We start from the raw sequence: 18,293 nt of genomic DNA on the forward strand, positions 1-18,293 counted from the left end.
CTGCACATCTCCAAGATAGCCTATTTGAAATAAGTCTAATAAATAGATGGATTTGGGAAAGGCAATTCCACTAGCCATATGTATCCTGATCCTGTCCGCATCATGCAGTTAAACCTCACATTTTGGTGGCGCCCCAATAATTATATATAATTTGTTACTATATAGGCTATAGGCCTATTATTATCCTATAAACAGCCAGAAGCATGTAGATCTTAAATCGGGGGTCCCAGAGATAAATACCATTAGATGGGGGGGGGGGGGGGTCCGTAGACTGACTAAAGCATGTCAAACTGGGGGTCCTTGAAATTAAACAGGTTGAGAATCACTGCTAGAGCCGTAACAATCTTCTCTGTCCCTGGCATATATTTTCAAATGGGGGGTCCGTGGGCTAATTAGTGTCAATTTGGGGGGTCGTTGGCTTGACATGAAAAAGTTTGGGAACCACATAGTGTGTTCACACTCCCAGTGCAGCACCAGTGCAGACTGTGCAGTTGACTGTGACTGTGTGCAGTCAGTCAGTCAGTCAGGTGCAGATCGAAGGAATTCAACGCTAGGAGGACGCATGACGTCACGTCAGAGTCCCGCATGATCGCTTTGTTTTCGTTGTTGTCAAAAACATGGAAGTGAGACTAGACGGCCGGAGGAGATGAGATGATGATCATGACCCCGCGATTCACTCACTTTTCCAACATCAATTCATGTCAGCGACTTTGATGATGATCACCGAGAGTCGAGAGAAGAAGACGCGGAGTTTTTTGTTGTTGCTTTCGACCAGAGTGGCATCAATTCACCCAGTTTTAGTTTATGAAGCAAAGAAAGGCTACATCCTTTAAAGCCAGAGCCGAGGAAGTGTCGACTCCTCCACTTCTCCCGTTCTTTGTCTCACAACACATGCCACGTAGGCCTACTTGGTTTTTTTTAATTAAATTTAAACCCGTCTGTCTGTCACCACGACGATAATGGACATGTACGGCTACGACGACGGGGTCTTTCTGGTCAAGAGATTAGAAGCTGTTGCTGAAGTGACGAACATGTCCGACATCATAGCCAAGGCGAGCCCTGTCCCGCACGGCTGTGACAACGGAGCGCTGACGGACAGGTTCGGGGTCCTGGTCCAGGGGCTGCTGGCTATCATCGCGTTCAGCACGTTGATGCGTGAGTAACATATTGATGGGTAGTAGGCTACGTCTCTAAATGTTTAGATGAATTGAAAACGGTGGGCCCTATACTCTATTGTAAACAAATGTAATGCTTTTTATGGTGTCGTCCACTCAGTTAACAGTTTTTGTATTGAGTTGTGCTTCAAATGTACAAGGCTACTGTAATTCTGCAAACTGTTAATAAATAGCCAATCAAAGATGAATTATTGTTGCCTTGATTTGCATTCGGTTACGGTGGTGTCGCTTGCCGACAAAACAGCCTGACTCAAGCCGACGACTGTCTGTTCAACTTGAAGATAAGTTATCGGCAAGCGACACCACCGATATGTGATGTGGTGTGTAGGATATCATCTCCATATCGATTTCGACGACAGCCAGCCAGGGACCCCCATAAGAGATTACTTTTGCGACTCTAGCAGTGATTCTCAACCCGTTTCATTTCAAGGACCCCCAGTGAATTAGTCTACGGACCCCCGTTCAATGGCATTTCTATCTCTGGGACCCCCAATTTATATTGTAAAATAAATGTTAATTTAACTCATAAAGGACCCATAAGGGTCCATTTGGTTCCTATAACTATCATTTTGCTGGGGACCCCCTAGGACTCCCTCAAGGACGAAGGAGGGTCCCCGGACCCCACTTTGGAAACCACACATACAGTGTATATCCTGACAAATCTGTTGGCTATCTTATTTATCTTAGCGTATTCAGCAGCTGCTGATATTGAGTGGTGTTCTAAAGTAGCGGATATTAGCGACGGAAATGAAGAAATTACATCTAAAAAGTCCACGTGGTGGTTTGTTGACGTTTGTTCCAGCATACTATAGGAGGAGGCCTCCTATAGTATACTGTTGCAACAGCACACCAGCCTATTGTGGCTTGTTTATCATCACAGCTGAACACAATAGGCCCAATGGGAGTGGTGTCAATGTCAAATCTTTTGGCAAAGGGCGACAGGGGTCCCACTGGTCCCAAAACTTTCCCAAACTTTTTCATGTCAAGGACTCCGACCCCCAAATCTCCACTCATTAGCCCGCAGACCCCCATTAGAAAATATATGCCAAGGACCCCCAAAATAGAAGGTTTTTATGGCTCTAACAGTGATGTTCAACCACTTTCATTTCAAGGTTCATTTTCATTTAGGAAACATTTAAAAAATACAAATCTTGTATGGGGGTGCCTACTGGCAGAAAATATTGTCAGATGGGGGTCTGCGGCCAAATACATATTCATTGGGTGTCCTTGAGGCGTCATTCGAAACCCTACACGGCTTGTGCAAGAACCAGCTGTGATTGGCCTGTCCATCCATCCATCCATCCATCCATCCATCCATCCATCCATCCATCTTCAACCGCTTATCCGTAGTCGGGTCGAGGGGGCAACAGCTCCTCCAGAGTGCTCCAGACTTCCCTCTCCAGAGCAACATTAGTGACTTCCTCCTTGAGGATCCCGAGACGTTCCAAGGCCAGTAAGTCGATGTATTTCCTCCAACTATGCCTTGGTCTGCCCCGAGGTCTCCTCCCAGTGGGACGTGCCTCAAGGACCTCCCTAGGGAGACGCCTGAGAGGCATCCTAACCAGATGCCCGAACCACCTAAGCTGACTCCTTTCCAGGCAAAGAAGCAGCGACTCTACTCCGAGTCTCTCATGTGACTGAACTTCACCCTATCTCAAAGGGAGATGCCAGCCACCCGTCGAAGAAAACAACAAACTTGTATTCACGACCTTGTTCTTTCGGTCATGACCCACACTTCATGACCATAGGTGAGAGTATATGAACGAAGATTGCTCGGAAGACAGAGAGCTTTGTCTTCTGGCTCAACTCTCTTTTCGTCACAACAGTGCGGTACAGCGACTGCAATACGGCCCCTGCCGCTCCGATTCTCCGGCTGATCTCCTTCTCCGTCCTCCCTAGTCTCTGAAGAAGGCCTGTGCGTGAAGGGAGTATTCATTCACCCGTGTGAAGTGAGGGGCGCTCTTATCATCGTACATCACCATGCATCATCACATACTGGCCAATCAGAATGCCTGTTGCCACAAATGTACGTCATATTTGGCGGACATTTGACCTAATTTCTCCTTTCATTGTCGATGGCAAATATGAGACGTGTGGGGACAAGATGACGTAAATCTTCCCTTCATTTGTCAATGGCATTTAATGTTTGTGTAGCGGGCATTTTATGGGGACAAAAGCTGTATAAAGGAGGGAAAAAGAAAAAATTACAGATGACAGATACCGTTACCTATTTTGTTATGATTATGTTTGTATAGACAATATTTTAGGCCAATAAAAAAGACTATATACCAAATTTCCCATCCGTCCACCGGGCTATAATCTTGTCGGTTTTGTTCCCTGGTGGACGGACGTTCAGTCATCATTGACAAATGCGTATGACTCTACTGTGGTGGCACGCAGCATCTCCTTGTGTCATTATATGGAGTCATATGAGTAGGTTGGCACATGACGTGATCAATTGTGCTGTGAGTGAGTCAAGTGTGAGGCATTTGTGAAAGGCCAGTGCAGCTGTTGTGATTTTCATCAGCTAATCATTGCTTCCAGAGTTCAGCCTAGTCATTGCCAAATAGCAGTGCAGTATTTTAGGATAAGGGCAGACTGTAAGTAAGAGTGAGCTGGATCAGTGAGCTATGACCCCCACTCAGTTACTTATTTGCAGACCAATCAATTTTCAGCATTCTCTCTCTCTCTCTCTCTCTCTCTCTCTCTCTCTCTCTCTCTCTTTTGCTCTCTTATCTTCTCTGCCCTTTTCTATCCCTCTTTCTCCCATTGGTTCTCAACCAGTGGTCCAGGGACCACCAGTGGTCCTTCAGTTAAATGATGGAGAGTTGGTTAATGGAACCATATAGATATTTTTAACTCTTGAGAATGTAAAATGAAACCAAATTGACCCTTATGGGTCCATTTTGTTTCATTTTACACACTCTAGAATTATGTTATTGTTAAATCTGCATTATGTATTTTACAAGAAGTCTACACAATTAGAGTATGTAGAATAATTGTTATTTTGATCAACGTTTGCCTGTCATCTCTCCTATATGGCGCCACATCAATACAGCATGGAATTGTGGAGAATATCTTATCTTAACAACTATATATTCTTTAGTTTTGGGTCTGAGAGGCTAAATCTCATCAAATGGCGTGGTCCGTGGCTCAAATGCTAAATAAATAATGGACCTTGATATGAAAAGGGTTGACATCCACTGCTCGACTTTCTCCCTGTCTCTGGATGCATGTAGGTTATGTATGCGAACTTGTCTTCCTTGGTCACAGTGCATGGATCTGTAAATAGTTACACCACATTATTTATGACCAGCTGAACGTTAGAAGAGCCCTCAAGCCGAGTACATCGTGGTGGTATGCAGAGACTCAGATCCTTGCCTGGCTGTACAGTACAATACTAGCCTGGCTAATTAGCCAGACTAATATCACACTGTCGTGCAGGCAATTATTTTTTGCCAACGGCTGATTCACGTCTGGCTTTAGCCAGGCTAGTACAATACACCCCCCTCCTCCCCCCACAGTCTTTGTTTAGACTGCTCTTCCTTAAAGCTATTTTGGTAATTTCCTTCCATTGACTCGCCGTAATCCTTGTCTTTCCTTTTTGTGCTGATAGACATTGGATTTGTGTGCAGATTTGCTGCAGCTTTCCCTTATTCGGTTATTCCTAAATGCAAGCTTTTTCTTTTTTGAGCAACCTTGACGAAATAGAAAATATGTTTTGCTATAGCAAACAGCCTCATAGCAGAGATTGCAAAATGCTACAGAATTCCCCCCATTCCTTTCATTCCACCACCATACAAATCTGCAGTGATCATATTATTTGTGTGTGTGCGTGCGGCGTGTGTGCATGCGCACGAACAAGCGCGTGTATATGTGTAAGATCATGTTTTACCACATGGCAAGTCACACTTTGTGACCTTGTGGGAGAGAGTAACAGTGGGTGTCTGTGAACCAGTTCTCTCCGAGCCTCCAGCAGGAGCCTGCTGAGGGAGGAGTGTTGTCGTGGTGGGGGGGTAGGATAGAACAGGGGAGGGTGGGGTGCAGGCATTGGTAGTGTAAAACAAGGGCAATATCCTGTCTAGGCTTTCCTCTATCCTGGAGCTGAAAGAGAGATAAGTCTTGCTGTTTGGGTCAATACAAAGACACTGTATAGCATTTTATCTTTCCAAGGCTAGCATTATTCTTGCAAAAATTATTGATTTATTCTTTTCTTTTTTTTTTCAGTGAAAAGGTTTAGAGAGCCTGCACACATCAGACGACCATGGCGGATCTGGTAATGTTCTATTCTATTCTATTCTATTCTATTCTATTCAGTGTTGATTTCGTCGACTGATACTATGACGAAAAATGTTCGTTGACTACCTTTTTAAAATATATTGACAATTTCGTCAACAAATAAAAATCACACCCGTGTGAAGTGAGTGGTGCAACTCCGTGTGGGGGTCCCCGGGGGGTCCCCGGAAGTTCCAGACCTACAGGACCACAGTCCAGGGTGCTGGCCCGGCTCCGGCGAGCCGCCCCACGTCCGAAACGGTAGAGAAATGAGAGAGTTACCATGTGGGGGTCCGTCTACTGTACCCTCTACTGCACTGTACTGTACTGTCTGTCACTGTACTGTACGGGCACACCCGAAATCATCATATATACAGTTAATATGTGCGTGTGTTTGTGTGTGTTATAGGTTGCGCACAGGTGGTGAAAAACAACCATGCTGTTTTCGTGCTCAGACTCAGCCAGCCAGCCACCCAGCCACCCACACACACACATAGCTCCGTAAGGGAGTGGTTGCACCACTCAAAGACTAGACTAAAATGTTAGGAAAGGACTAGTGGACAAGAGATCCAGTAAGTAAGTAAGACACAAGTCATTTTACACTTGGTTGTATGCTGAAAATAGCCGATCTACAAGCTCACAACTCGCCGCGCTGCGACCTGTGTGTGCTTGTAGATCGGCTATTTTCAGCAAGTGTAAAATCAGCCATTACGACAGCATCAAGCCCCGCCAAAATACATTTTTGTCGACTAAAATCTCATGATATTTAGTCGACTAAAACATTCCAGGTGACTAAAATGTGACTAAAACTAAGTTTGTTCTGCTCACTCCCAGAGCTTTGAAACATTTCACTTGTGTTTCTTGCAGGTTTTTTGATACATCAAAGCAGGCTATCGGTGCTTTGTTCATCCACTTTGCCAATGTCTTCCTGTCCACTCTCACCAAGGAGGACCCGTGTTCACTGTAAGTCACTCATTGGCCATTTAGTCACATTATTACACAAGGCGTTTTGACCACTAAGAACACTGTGTGTGTGTGTGTGTGTGTGTGTGTGTGTGTGTGTGTGTGTGTGTGTGTGTGTGTGTGTGTGTGTGTGTGTGTGTGTGTGTGTGTGTGTGTGTGTGTGTGTGTGTGTGTGTGTGTGTGTGTGTGTGTGTGTGTGTGTGTGTGCCTTTTGTTTTGTTTTTTACCCTAATTTGAAATTATTTTGTAATGTTTTACCCAAGTTACCTAATGAACTTCCTGCTGGATGCCACCCTGGGGATGCTGGTCATCTGGCTGGGCGTCATGGTGGGGTCCAAGGTGGTGGAATACAAGCAGTGGACGTTGCTCACCTTTGGAGAGTATGGTGAGTGTGTGTGTGTGTGGAAGGGGGGGGGGGGGGGGGGGGTCAGGGCACATCTGCTCAGCGCAGCCTGTTGACGAACAGCTGGATGTTGGCCAAAGAACAGGCGGCCACCTGCACACTGTCTGCTGCTGTTATTACAGCAGCAGCCTCTTGCAGCTCTTTCCTTGGAAAACGAACAGTGCACTTCCAGCAGAGGCCGCTGTGACACAAGTAAGGCAGTCACTCCAGCTGCAGCCTGAAAAACATCCTGGTATGACCGCTGAGTTGGGATTGTGTTCGAGCTGCTTGCAGCTCTCATTGGTTCCGATGGTTCTCCTTGATCACTGAAATGGTTTTCAATACTGTGCGGTTTATCGTCCTATATCCTTTTATTTTTCTTATGACCAGTTCATTATCGCGGCTCAAGTTTTGATGGGTTGTCCATACATTTATTTATTTACAGGATGCTTCTGTATCCAAGAGATATTTGGATTTCTATGTGATGTTTTTATTTGTCTTTGCTGTAAAACTGTTTGACTTACTGTGGCTAGCTACTACAATATTAATAGTTCAGAGATAACAGGACATTGTAGATCGTTTCCCATCTTTTTGTGATCACTCTTCACTGGGTTCGCCCTCTGCCTTTTTGGCCTTTTTTCTGTGTTATGACAGACATGTCCCTCGTGTGTCCTGTGATGACACTAGGCCTATGAGAAGTTAAAACAAACAACAAGCACACAGACCCCAGGGCATCCTTTTCGTATCTATATGACAACCGTGTTGTGGTCTGTTGTGTGTGTGTTTTGTCTTTTGCATCAGGTGACCCTCCTCAAGCCGCAGCGTGGCTCGGCCAGTGTGGCATCTACCTGCTCATCATGGTGCTGGAGAAAGGTGTGATCAGCCTGGTGCTGCTCATTCCTGGCTGGTCCAATGTAAGAATGCTGCACCACACCGCAACACTCAATACACATGTTTCAGTTATAAAGGGTTTTATCTTTTGGCAATTTCAGGAGACCATTATTAAAGGACCACATATAGTTAGTGGTCTTTTCATTGTCTTTTCAGTGGTCTTTTCATGTATTTTATTTGTTAAAATACATGTTAAACAGCTCTATATTTTCACAGTATTTAAAAAAACTAATATCTTTAAAAAAAAGATATTAGTTTATTTATTTCAACGCAGTAACAACAAAAATATCAAATACATGTTAGGAATATTATTTTCGCTTTTATTACTGTGGTGCTTTTAGTTTGAAAGCGAGAGATGCAAGTCATCACACATGACAAGAGCAGACAAACAAATCCAAGATAAAAAGGAGAAGAAAGGAGTGTTGACCCTTTGATTTGAATGAAAACATGGAGACAAAGTAAATGTATTCACATGGCTGTTGCGTGACATTTCGATATCATATTTGTTTATATATTTAGGTTCCCATTAACCCTTGCCATAGCAACAGCTATGCTTCAAAGAATCAAAGACTAGTGTTTTGTATGTCCAGATTAAATTGGGCTATTGTTTTTGGCAGTACATTGCTAGGCTGTTAGCATTCTCATCAGGGAGAGGTGAGGAGGCGGACACAGTGAAGTCTAGCAGTTTATAACAAGGTTCATCACAAATCCGATGCTGAAAACAGTTTTTGGACGCATATCATTCCCTCTAGGACTGGAAAGTCCAGAAATGTTTAGAAAGTGACTAGAGTTGTTCCGATACCGATACTGGTATCGGGTACTCGGGCTGATACCACCCTCAAGTACTCGTACTCGGAACCGACCCCGATACTCTGACCTGAGTACCAAAATATCCAATTGACACTAGGCTGAACAAATGCAAGTCTGGCCCCCAACACTGCAGCAAATCGCCAAAAACAGCCGATCTATAGCATAAATGACAACTGACAAGGTTAGATCGGAGATCCATCTGCATAGATGACTAAAGTGGTTACTCAACAAAAATAAAAAGTACTCGTAATCGTATCGGTACTCGATATCGGCGAGTACTACAAATTAAGTACTCATATTCGGTCTGAAAAAAATGGTATCGGGACAACTCTAAAAGTGACATATTGTGAATGGCTTTGGAAATATGGGAAAAAATTGTATGACAAAATTGTATGACATGTGCATTTAATACAGATGTAGACCTGCTGTCATTTCACATACTGTAATGGTAATATTTCTAGTGTGAAGATCTTAAACTGCGTAGAGATTACATGTTGAATACAGAGTACAGACCCAAGGCCCGTAGGTCCTGTCGGGAAGTTAACTGTGGACGACACCATAAAGCATTAACTTGTTTACAATAGGGTCCACCATTTTCAATTCATCAGAACAATTAGAGACGTACAAATAAACACTTCTATATAACCATAGACAGCCCATAAACAGCGTAAGCAAGCGGAATTCTGTTTTCTTTCAGGGTTTTTTCATCGCACCCGAGCCGGAATGTTATGAGCGCGTACAGGACACAGTTGTGAACCGTAATCAATTTATATTAAAAAGGCGTCATCGGCGTGGAGAAACATGAAAATGTGCGCCAAAAGGCGCAATTGGCGCCGGATGATTTAAGAGCCAGAAAAATATTTAAGAAAGTGTTTTTGTCACTAACATACTGTACGTATAACATTTTCCATGTGTCTTTCCAGTTGCAAGAGGTGTTGCTGAGCTACATCGCCAACCCTCAGCTGGAGCTGGTCATTGTCATGCTCATCGTGCCCTTCATAGTCAATGTGAGTTCCTCTAGAGACTAGGACTGGTACCTTTAAACAGTTCTGTCCGGGCGGCCACCCTAGAGATGTTTAAATGGTAACAGGTATGGTCGCCCCTTTTCCATCTCGCCCCACTACTCTACCTAGTTGTAAATAACAAACATAATTCATGTTGGTGATTATATAAAAGGTATTATCATATTAAATGTATTTAATAAAACAAAATTAACTGCTAGAAGGTCCTACATTTACTTAATTAAGCAGTCACCGTCTCTGTGTCATGTTGTTCTTTCTTAATTTTACAGAGTATAGAGATTGACTACTATACAATCAAATAAATCTGTATACAAGATCATTTCAGATTTCAGAGAGGGAGGGAAATACTAAATTAACTGTTAACAACATTTTGCAGGGGCGAGTTGGTAAAGGGGCGAGTCGTTTGGTATTCGTTTAAATGTATGCAGGACAGTGCAGTCGCTGTTGGTACTCTGCTGCACACAAAACAAAGCTTTAACTTAAATAGGTACAAATGTACAATTATGTTTGTGGGAGCTATTCAGTATGTTGCTATTTATTTAATGCATATATTTATTGGTTTTGTTTGCATAATTGGTTTGTTTACAGCCATTGTATTTCAGTTGATTTGTTTTACAGCTAATGCTTTTATGTTGAAGGTGATGGGCAATTTGGGGGCACAGCTGGGTATATTTTAACTGATTAGGGCACAGCAGCAGTCAGTGAGCACCAGGAGGGTTTATGTTTGTTATTACCAGCGTCTAGCAAACCTTTGCCATCCTCTTTTTGCTGTATTGTCCTTCTGGAGCATAAAGGATAAAAGAGCATACATTAATTTGACACAAATTGCAAATTATTCCAAAATCGCGCACACACACACACACACACACACACACACACACACACACACACACACACACACACACACACACACACACACTCTACTATAAAGGGCAGGAATGATCAAGCTAGCTTTGGGCATTTGGTGGTGGTGAATCAGCCTTGCTGACCAGTTTATTTGTCTTTGTGACGGCCGTCATGCAGTCCATCATGTTCTGGGTGATAGACAGTCTGATGATGAGGACGTACAAGACGATGAAGAACCTGGACGACAGCTGTGACATCGACGTGAAGAAGGGCGACTCTCTGCCCTGGATCAACAGCGACGAAGCACAGGTAAGAACCAGTCACATCCACGTCCAGGTAGTGTGCATTTTGACAGGTACATTTTTATTTGGTTTTTAGTCTTTTGAATAAAATAACATTTAGTTAACTTTTAGTCATATTTTAGTCATCTGAATTTTTTTAGTGTTGGTCTAGATTTTAGTCGACTAAAATCTACAGTTGATTTTGTCGACTAACATGTATTTTGGAGGTGCCCTGATGGCGTTGTAATGCCTGATTTAGCGCCTCGTTGCACTCTGAAAATAGCAGATCTACAAGCTCACGACAACTGAACTTGGAGATTTGTTTCGTTTTAGTTGTGTTGTATTCTTAACTTATGCCTTTTTAACTTATAGCTATTGTCTTATTATCAAAAATTATACATTTTTGCGTCATAGTTCTAGTCGACTAAATCAACACTGCGTCCAGGTTGTGGTTGTACTCCACCTTCCCAGATCTGACAACACAGCACAGTCAAGTGAGCTGTAGTTGCCAAGTTTTCTTGGCAAAAAAGTAGTATCTCCTGGGTCTGCATAAACTATGTCACCACCAACTATGTTTAATCGTTTTCATATTTCTAATTCAATTATATACGATATATGTTCACTTTGGTTTTTCTAATTTGTACAGACCATTGATTTATTGTTCACATTAACACCAGCTGTTGGATATTGAATTTAAACTTTGAGGCCATATGGCCATGCTCTCACTCACCAACACAGCTTCAAAAAGATGGAGAGATTGGCCTATAAAGAGACTTCAACAACAGCCACCCATTACTAGCTTCACTGCGAGGTTGCGGGGTTGTGATGACAAGCGAGCAGGTGAAACCAGAACACTAGTCGGTTTTGTGGAAGGAGAGGGATTTTGTGCACATATTTGCGTAACCTTGAATGCTATATTAGGAGGCTGGCCAACAAAAGCATATATCAACTGTCCCAAATAATGCTGGCTCTAAGGCACAGACGCATAAACAGCACACACCAAAACCCAAAACAACCCAAAACTTTAACCCATTTTGGGTTAAAGTTTTGGGTTGTTTTGGGTTTTGGGTCTAAAGCATTGTTATGCTTTAGCTATTGAAAAATAGCAGATCTACAAGCTCATAGCACGCCACCGAGTGGCGCGCTACAAGCTTGTAGGTCTGCTATTTTTGAAAAATCGAAGAACGACTGACATAGAAACAGCTTTTTCAGAAAACTGTCAGGATGTAGAAGACATTTGTAGAATCTGATCTCAGGTAAAAATGGGTTAACACTTATGTCACCAAAACCTGTGAGTTTTGATTTATTGTCGCCAATGAATGAACGATATGAAGGACTATTCTGATGTGACTATTTTTGTGCAGTTACCCTTTCATGATTAGAATGATCGCTTCCAGCCTAGTAAAGAGAATAACAAAATTCCGTTCCGGGGGGGAACTGATTAGATTTTGACCAAATTAGATTTTGGTCAGTCATGCATATCCCCCCTCGTACAAAGCTTACTTGTGGCTGTCACGTCCTGCTGTTCTTTGGCTGGCAGGTTATTTGCCATGGGGAAGCTAGAAAAAATAAAAAATAAAATCCTAACATACCATGGCTAGCCACATCCAGCCTGAAATGAGACGGTGGAAATAAGGCATTAGACAAGTGTGTTAGATTAGTGGTTCCCAAAGTGGGGTCCGGGGACCCCCAGGGGTCCTTGAGGGAGTCCCAGGGGGTCCCTGCACTCCCAGCTAAATGATAGTTTGACACATTTGTACACTCTCGGAGTTAAATTCACTTTGTTTTTTACAATATAAATTGGGGTCCCAGAGACACTAATGCATGTCAAACTGGGGGGTCCTTGAAATTAAATGGGTTGAGAATCACTGCTAGAGTCGTAGAAATCTTCTCTTATGGGGGTCCCTGGCAAATCTTTTCATAATAATTAGTGTCAATTTGGGGGTCCATGACATGAAAAGGTTTGGGAACCAAGTGTTAGATCAGTGATTAGAAATGAGTAAAGAACTAAAATGATTAATGAAGAGCTAAAGTGGGGTCTGACTCTGAACCTGACTATGAAGTTAAAGGGATAGTTCAGAATTTTTTAACTTAAGTTGTATGAAATACTTGCCATTAATATAGTGGTTGCAACTGTATTAATTGATTGCCCGAGTCCCGTGGTGGGAGTTCTGCTCTGGTTTTGGCCAATATTAAGTAGTTCCGGTCATTTTGTGGGGGGCACTGGGGCCACGCATTAAAAGTAAATTAATTCACAATACTATAGTGCCATTTTTATTGTTGACCTATTTCTAAAATATTCAACTTTGACCCCTCTAACACATGGAACTATTCTTTGGGCGTAGTGATATGGACACAAAAAACATAGTTCCGTGTGATAGAGGGCTCAAAATGAACGAAAGTTGCGCTAATATTTCAGAATTAGGTCAACAGTACAAATGACACTAGTTTTGTGAATTCATTTACTTTTAATGCGTGGCACGTGTCCCCCACAAAATGACCGGAACTACTTAATATTCACCAAAACCAGAGAAGAACTCCCACCACGGGACTCGGGCAATCAATTAATACAGTTGCAACCACCATACAACTTAAGTTAAAAAATTCAGAACTATCCCTTTAGGAGCTGTTGGGGGCGATATGTTGATCTTGTGACCAATACACTCTACAGTAGTCTAGAGCAGTGCTTTTCAACCGTCTTCATATCAAGCTCCATTATTTATTATTTGCTTATCGCAGGATACAATTCCATGCTGTATTGATGTCAAGAGTTAAATTATTGTGAAACAACTTTTATTTTGATCAACGTTTGTCCGTTATCCCTCCTATGCTACCACAGTAGTGTAAATTTAATTTTACACTCAAGAGTTAAAGATCTAATAAGTGTCCATTTGGTTACCATTTCATACCATATCATTTAGCTGGGGACCACCTGGAACCCCCTCAAGGACCACTGGTGGTCCCAGGACCATCTGGGTGAGAATCACTGCTCTAGAGTTCCTACTTTGAATCATGCATTTGTGCAGGTAATGTATGTTGTAGTGTACAAACGCAACCATTTGGTTCAATTTGTACACTCTCAGAGTTAAATTAACGTTGATTTTACAATATAAATTGGGGTCTCAGAGACCTGTAGACTAATATGCAGGTCAAACTGGGGGTCCTTGAAATTAAACGGGTTGAGAATCATTGCTAGAGCCGTAAAAATCTTCTCTTATGGGGGTCCGCGGGCTATTTAGTGTCAATTTGGGGGTCCTTGACATGAAAAAGTTAACCACTGATGTAGTGGATAATGTGCAAAGTGACGGGAGCCAGGAGGCAGAGTTCAGAGAGGACTGCATCATCTGCTGGCCTGCGCTATGAAGGGAAGGGATCGCTTTTGAAGTCATGAAAGCTGAAGTCATGAAAGCTGAAGTCATGAAAGCTGAAGTCATGAAAGCCGCAGTTAGAAAAAGGGTTCGCTCCCACCGAACATCCTCACAACACTGCATCTCCCATGGGGACTAGGCTGTGAAAATCTAATATGTGTGTTTTTACTTGAAGAAAAGACAGCACTTTAATGTGAGGAATGTGAGAGTGCTGATGCTGATGGTTATTATATACACATGAGCACCCTGGGGATGCTCTGCTGCACCTGTTTTTTTCTTTCTTTTTCTTTCTTTCTTTTTTTGCAGGGGTGGGGCGGGGGGGTAGCACACACACACACACACACACACACACACACACACACACACACACACACACACACACACACACACACACACACACACACACACACACACAAAGGTTAATGTAGCCAATTGACATCTGACCAAGAAAGACTGAGTCAGACACATCTCTGGATTCTACTTGTCCCTCTATGCTGTGCCTTCCACCATTTATCTTCCCGTTAAGATAAGTTGGTGGTAGCTGTTGTTTCTTTATTCTTCATTTTTTCTTCTTCCTTTAGTGCCAGTTCTATGCTCCCTATTGGAAAGGCATGTAAAATGTTGTCACTAATTTTTTTCACCGCCCTGTGCTTTGGAAAGTGTTTTCGTTCTCTTGCAATTGTGGCAAACGTGAATCATTCTGCCAGGCCTTGCTATCAATCTTTGGAAGAAAAATTAGTTGCCATGCACGTCAGTTTGCATTTGGGTGGTGCTTTGAAAGGCGAGAATGAATGGTATTGTAGGAGTGCTCTCCGCTATGATGAAACTTTGCTGAACGGCTCCTGACTGTCTTGGGCTAAGTGTTGGTTTATCTCAAATGGTGAAACTCTAACAGACTCGTCCTTGTGATGCACACAATCAGGATAATAGCCTCCTACACAGAAGCCCGCGTCAAGTGTTTCTCTGTCTCTTTCTTTCTCTCTCCCTGTGGAGTTACAACAAATTGAATAGTGATTTGTCTTGGGCCTTGTGCACGTGCACATACACACACATACACTTCAGGGTCAATGGCTGTGCCTGTGACTGATTGGCATGTGAATTGGGAGGGCTGTTCTCCCTCCGTGGATCCTCCCAACCTCCCACTGGCTCTCAGCCAGGCAGCCACAAATCATCCCTTCATCCCCGGGAATAAGAGTGACATTTGGGATCCATTTCCATGCACTGATGTGATGGAAAGCAGAGCAGAGTGGAGTAGGCCACGAGAGCACGAGAGAAGAGAGCGAGAGATGAAGATAAGAGAGGCATTGATTAGGATGAGGTCGCGGATGGAGTTGTTGGTCAAAACTGTGTAATGTACATATTGTTCTCTCTTCTCTTGTTGTGGCTGACTTGTTGTAGCTGATGGCATGGAAATTATGATAGGTTGGAAATGGCATAGAAGTTTTTAGAAGCGTGTTGAAGTATACATTAGCTTGCAATTCCATTCTGCTTCTTGAACGATGACGATCTCATCCAACATTTTGGTTTACAATGCTGTAAATGTTAATGTTACGCAGTTATGGGATCTTTGCTCCTTTGGGATTGTGCGTGGGTCACCGCAGCCTGGAGATTGTATTCCAAGCTTTGGAATGAACAGGGATATTTTTTACAGCTTTGTGATGGAAATGCAGAAGTCATACGCACAGCGTGGCCAATCGCTTATGTCTGTCCATGCATTCATCCGTGTCCCTTTGGCCCATGTGTGTTTGTCTCTTTCTTTGTCCACCAACAACATGTGGTGTTCCTGTCACCTCCAGGTCCTGCTGACTGTAGAGACAGACACAGACGAGGCTTCGGAAGGGGAAGAGGACCAGGACGGTGTCACACCAGTCCCTCACGTGCAGTACTCAGGAAGAGCCCTGAAACCTAGTTGGGTGGTGGTGTGAGTCGACCAGGTGAATCCTCCCATGTCCATCCATAACGCATGCAAACACACATTATTCTGCAGCTTAATTATTCCAATATCTAATACATATAATGACCGATGATTCAAAAAATGCAACAAGAAAAGACCCACTGAGAACACAAGTCTAGATTATAAGTATTGTTTTAGTCTTAATGGAAAGCACAGTCTGTTAATTAAAAAAGAAAAAAGTTACAACGCGATTGAGCATGACACCGGCATCTTTACAAACTGCCAGGACTGTACACACACAATGGTGGGTTACTCCATTATGTGTTAACAGTTCTGCTCAATGCATTGTAAAGGCAGAAGGGCAAGTGACGCTTCCTGTTAAGTGTGTTGGTATTTGAAAACGGCATTAACAGGGAGAAACCTTAAGTTTCTAAAAAATTAAAGGCACTAAGGCAGTAATAAATCTGTCTTGTCAATGGGGATTTTATTTTTTTGGGGGGGGGGGGGTTGATACCACCAAAGAGTCATTCATCTCATATCAAATTTCCAAAGAACAGCGAGAGATTGATGCATGAACGCTTCACAGCTACAGTACCTTTTTAATTGAGGTATAATTATAGACATTCCTGCACACTGCTCACCAATGGTTCTATGAATGCCTGGTCGACCGTCTTTGCATTGCCCTGATTTGCAAAAAACCACTGAACAGACGTCAGCCATGTTGACTTTAGGTCGTCAAATCTTGTGATTGCCAATGGTCACAATGGACCAACCACAGAGAACAGTGGTTGGTCAAAAACAGGTTTTTAAATATATGGTTAATGTATGGAAATATGTTTTATTTTTGTAATGGTAAAAAAGGCCAACTCATTATTACACATTTCCTTAATCTGCAATGGTTTGTAGATTGTTAATGATTCAATCAGGGATAGTGGAGTTATTCTGATTTATTGACGTTATTTATTCAATTTGTACTTTTTTTTTTACATGTATTTGATTTGATACTAGACTTGATATATTGTTCTCAAATCTGTGGTAACAATAATGGGATAAAACATGTTTTTAATGTTTCTATTACTTTTAATATGTCATAGCAAAATAGGAAAAAAGCACTACAGTAGACCAATGAAATGTGTTGATGTTTTTCATCAAATGTTTATCAAATATCTGTTTCAGATGTATTATTTTGTATCCGTGTTATTAACTTGTCCAAAGAATTTCTGCTCAATTTAACCACCAAATAATGTTTACATGTTATGATATATATAGCAGTTGGAGAGAGTCTTACATTTGACATAATCTGTCCAGTGTAAACATACTTTTATTCTGTGTCCCACAAGTGCATCGAGTGTTTTTACAATAATAAATGCGGCGGCGTCTGTCTGTTCCTCTTGTGATGATGATGTTGATGATGATGATGGTGCTACAGCAGACCGCATCGCGCCGCGGTGCTTCTTAAAGAATGTATCTCTTTTTTTTTTACTTTGTGCTGTGCTGAATAAAGAACAGTGACACACACTTTGGCTCTTCTGGTGTCAAATTCCTGCAGTGGCCCCAACCCGCGAGGGAGCCCGGCGATGACAGACACTTACGCACAACCTGGAGAGAGCACACCTGTGAGGGCAGGGCAAACAGCCCTGTGACCTCAAGCTGATGACAGGGGAGACGGGGGGGTTGGTGGTGTGTGTGTGTGGTCATCGGTACTAAGACGCGCAGAAACTAGAGGGTTTGCTCTCCGTCTGGCTTTGGTCTCTGTGGTGACCAGGTGTGATCCCCAGCCGACAGTCGCCACTTTCATGACATGCGGACATGCTTTGCATCAGTGGTACTCAACCTTTTCAGGCCGTGAAAAATAATATTTGATCTGACCCCCTCCCATCACTTGGAATAGGCCTATCTCACAGCCCGCTTTCCACGCCCACTTCCGGTAGATAGTGGTGTCATTTAACATTAGGCATTTACACTTTATTTCTCTGGAGAATCTAAGTACATTTCCTAATGTTAAAATGTCAAAGACCGATAATAATATGAAGAAAACACAATGGTATAACAACTCAAATAAGTAGAATAAACCTTACCTTTACAAAACGGTAGTTTGTGGCTTGTGAAAATACCTCTTTTAACATGGAAGCCTATGGACCAGAAGAAAAATAACACCACTAGCTCTAAAAGGGGGCGTAAAAAGGGGGCGGGGAAATGCTGTGTGATAGGCCTATAAGCATTGAGGCATTCCATTTTGACCCGGTTGCACATATAAATGTTGTGAGGCGTTGTGAGCCTGTATTTGTATTTGACAATTTGGCCAATGTTTGACAATTTTTATTGTATGGTTTTGATGCAGTCAAATCTTATTTGTCTTATTTGTCTTTCTTTTTTTGGGGTATTA

General features: G+C 42.6%; 1 protein-coding gene across 1 annotated transcript; it reads left to right on the forward strand.

Moving 5' to 3' along the window:
* The first annotated feature begins 559 nt into the window (after nt 1-559).
* tmem110l (transmembrane protein 110, like) lies at nt 560-17,425 on the forward strand. Its single transcript, XM_079494384.1, has 8 exons — nt 560-1,155; nt 5,403-5,451; nt 6,318-6,413; nt 6,677-6,798; nt 7,597-7,709; nt 9,420-9,503; nt 10,542-10,673; nt 15,810-17,425. The coding sequence occupies exons 1-8, from the start codon at nt 960-962 to the stop codon at nt 15,936-15,938; spliced, it is 921 nt and encodes a 306-aa protein (XP_079350510.1). The 5' UTR covers nt 560-959; the 3' UTR covers nt 15,939-17,425.
* Nucleotides 17,426-18,293: the final 868 nt, after the last annotated feature.

This window comes from Electrona antarctica (genome assembly GCF_951216825.1).
Source record: "Electrona antarctica genome assembly, chromosome: 23".
Lineage (NCBI taxonomy): Eukaryota > Metazoa > Chordata > Actinopteri > Myctophiformes > Myctophidae > Electrona > Electrona antarctica.

Coding starts and splice junctions, on each gene's coding strand:
- tmem110l (XM_079494384.1), top strand. CDS start 960: ATGGACATGTACGGCTACGACGACGGGGTCTTTCTGGTCAAGAGATTA. Junction 1,156..5,402: donor CGCGTTCAGCACGTTGATGC/GTGAGTAACATA, acceptor TTTTTTTTTCAG/TGAAAAGGTTTAGAGAGCCT. Junction 7,710..9,419: donor TCATTCCTGGCTGGTCCAAT/GTAAGAATGCTG, acceptor GTGTCTTTCCAG/TTGCAAGAGGTGTTGCTGAG.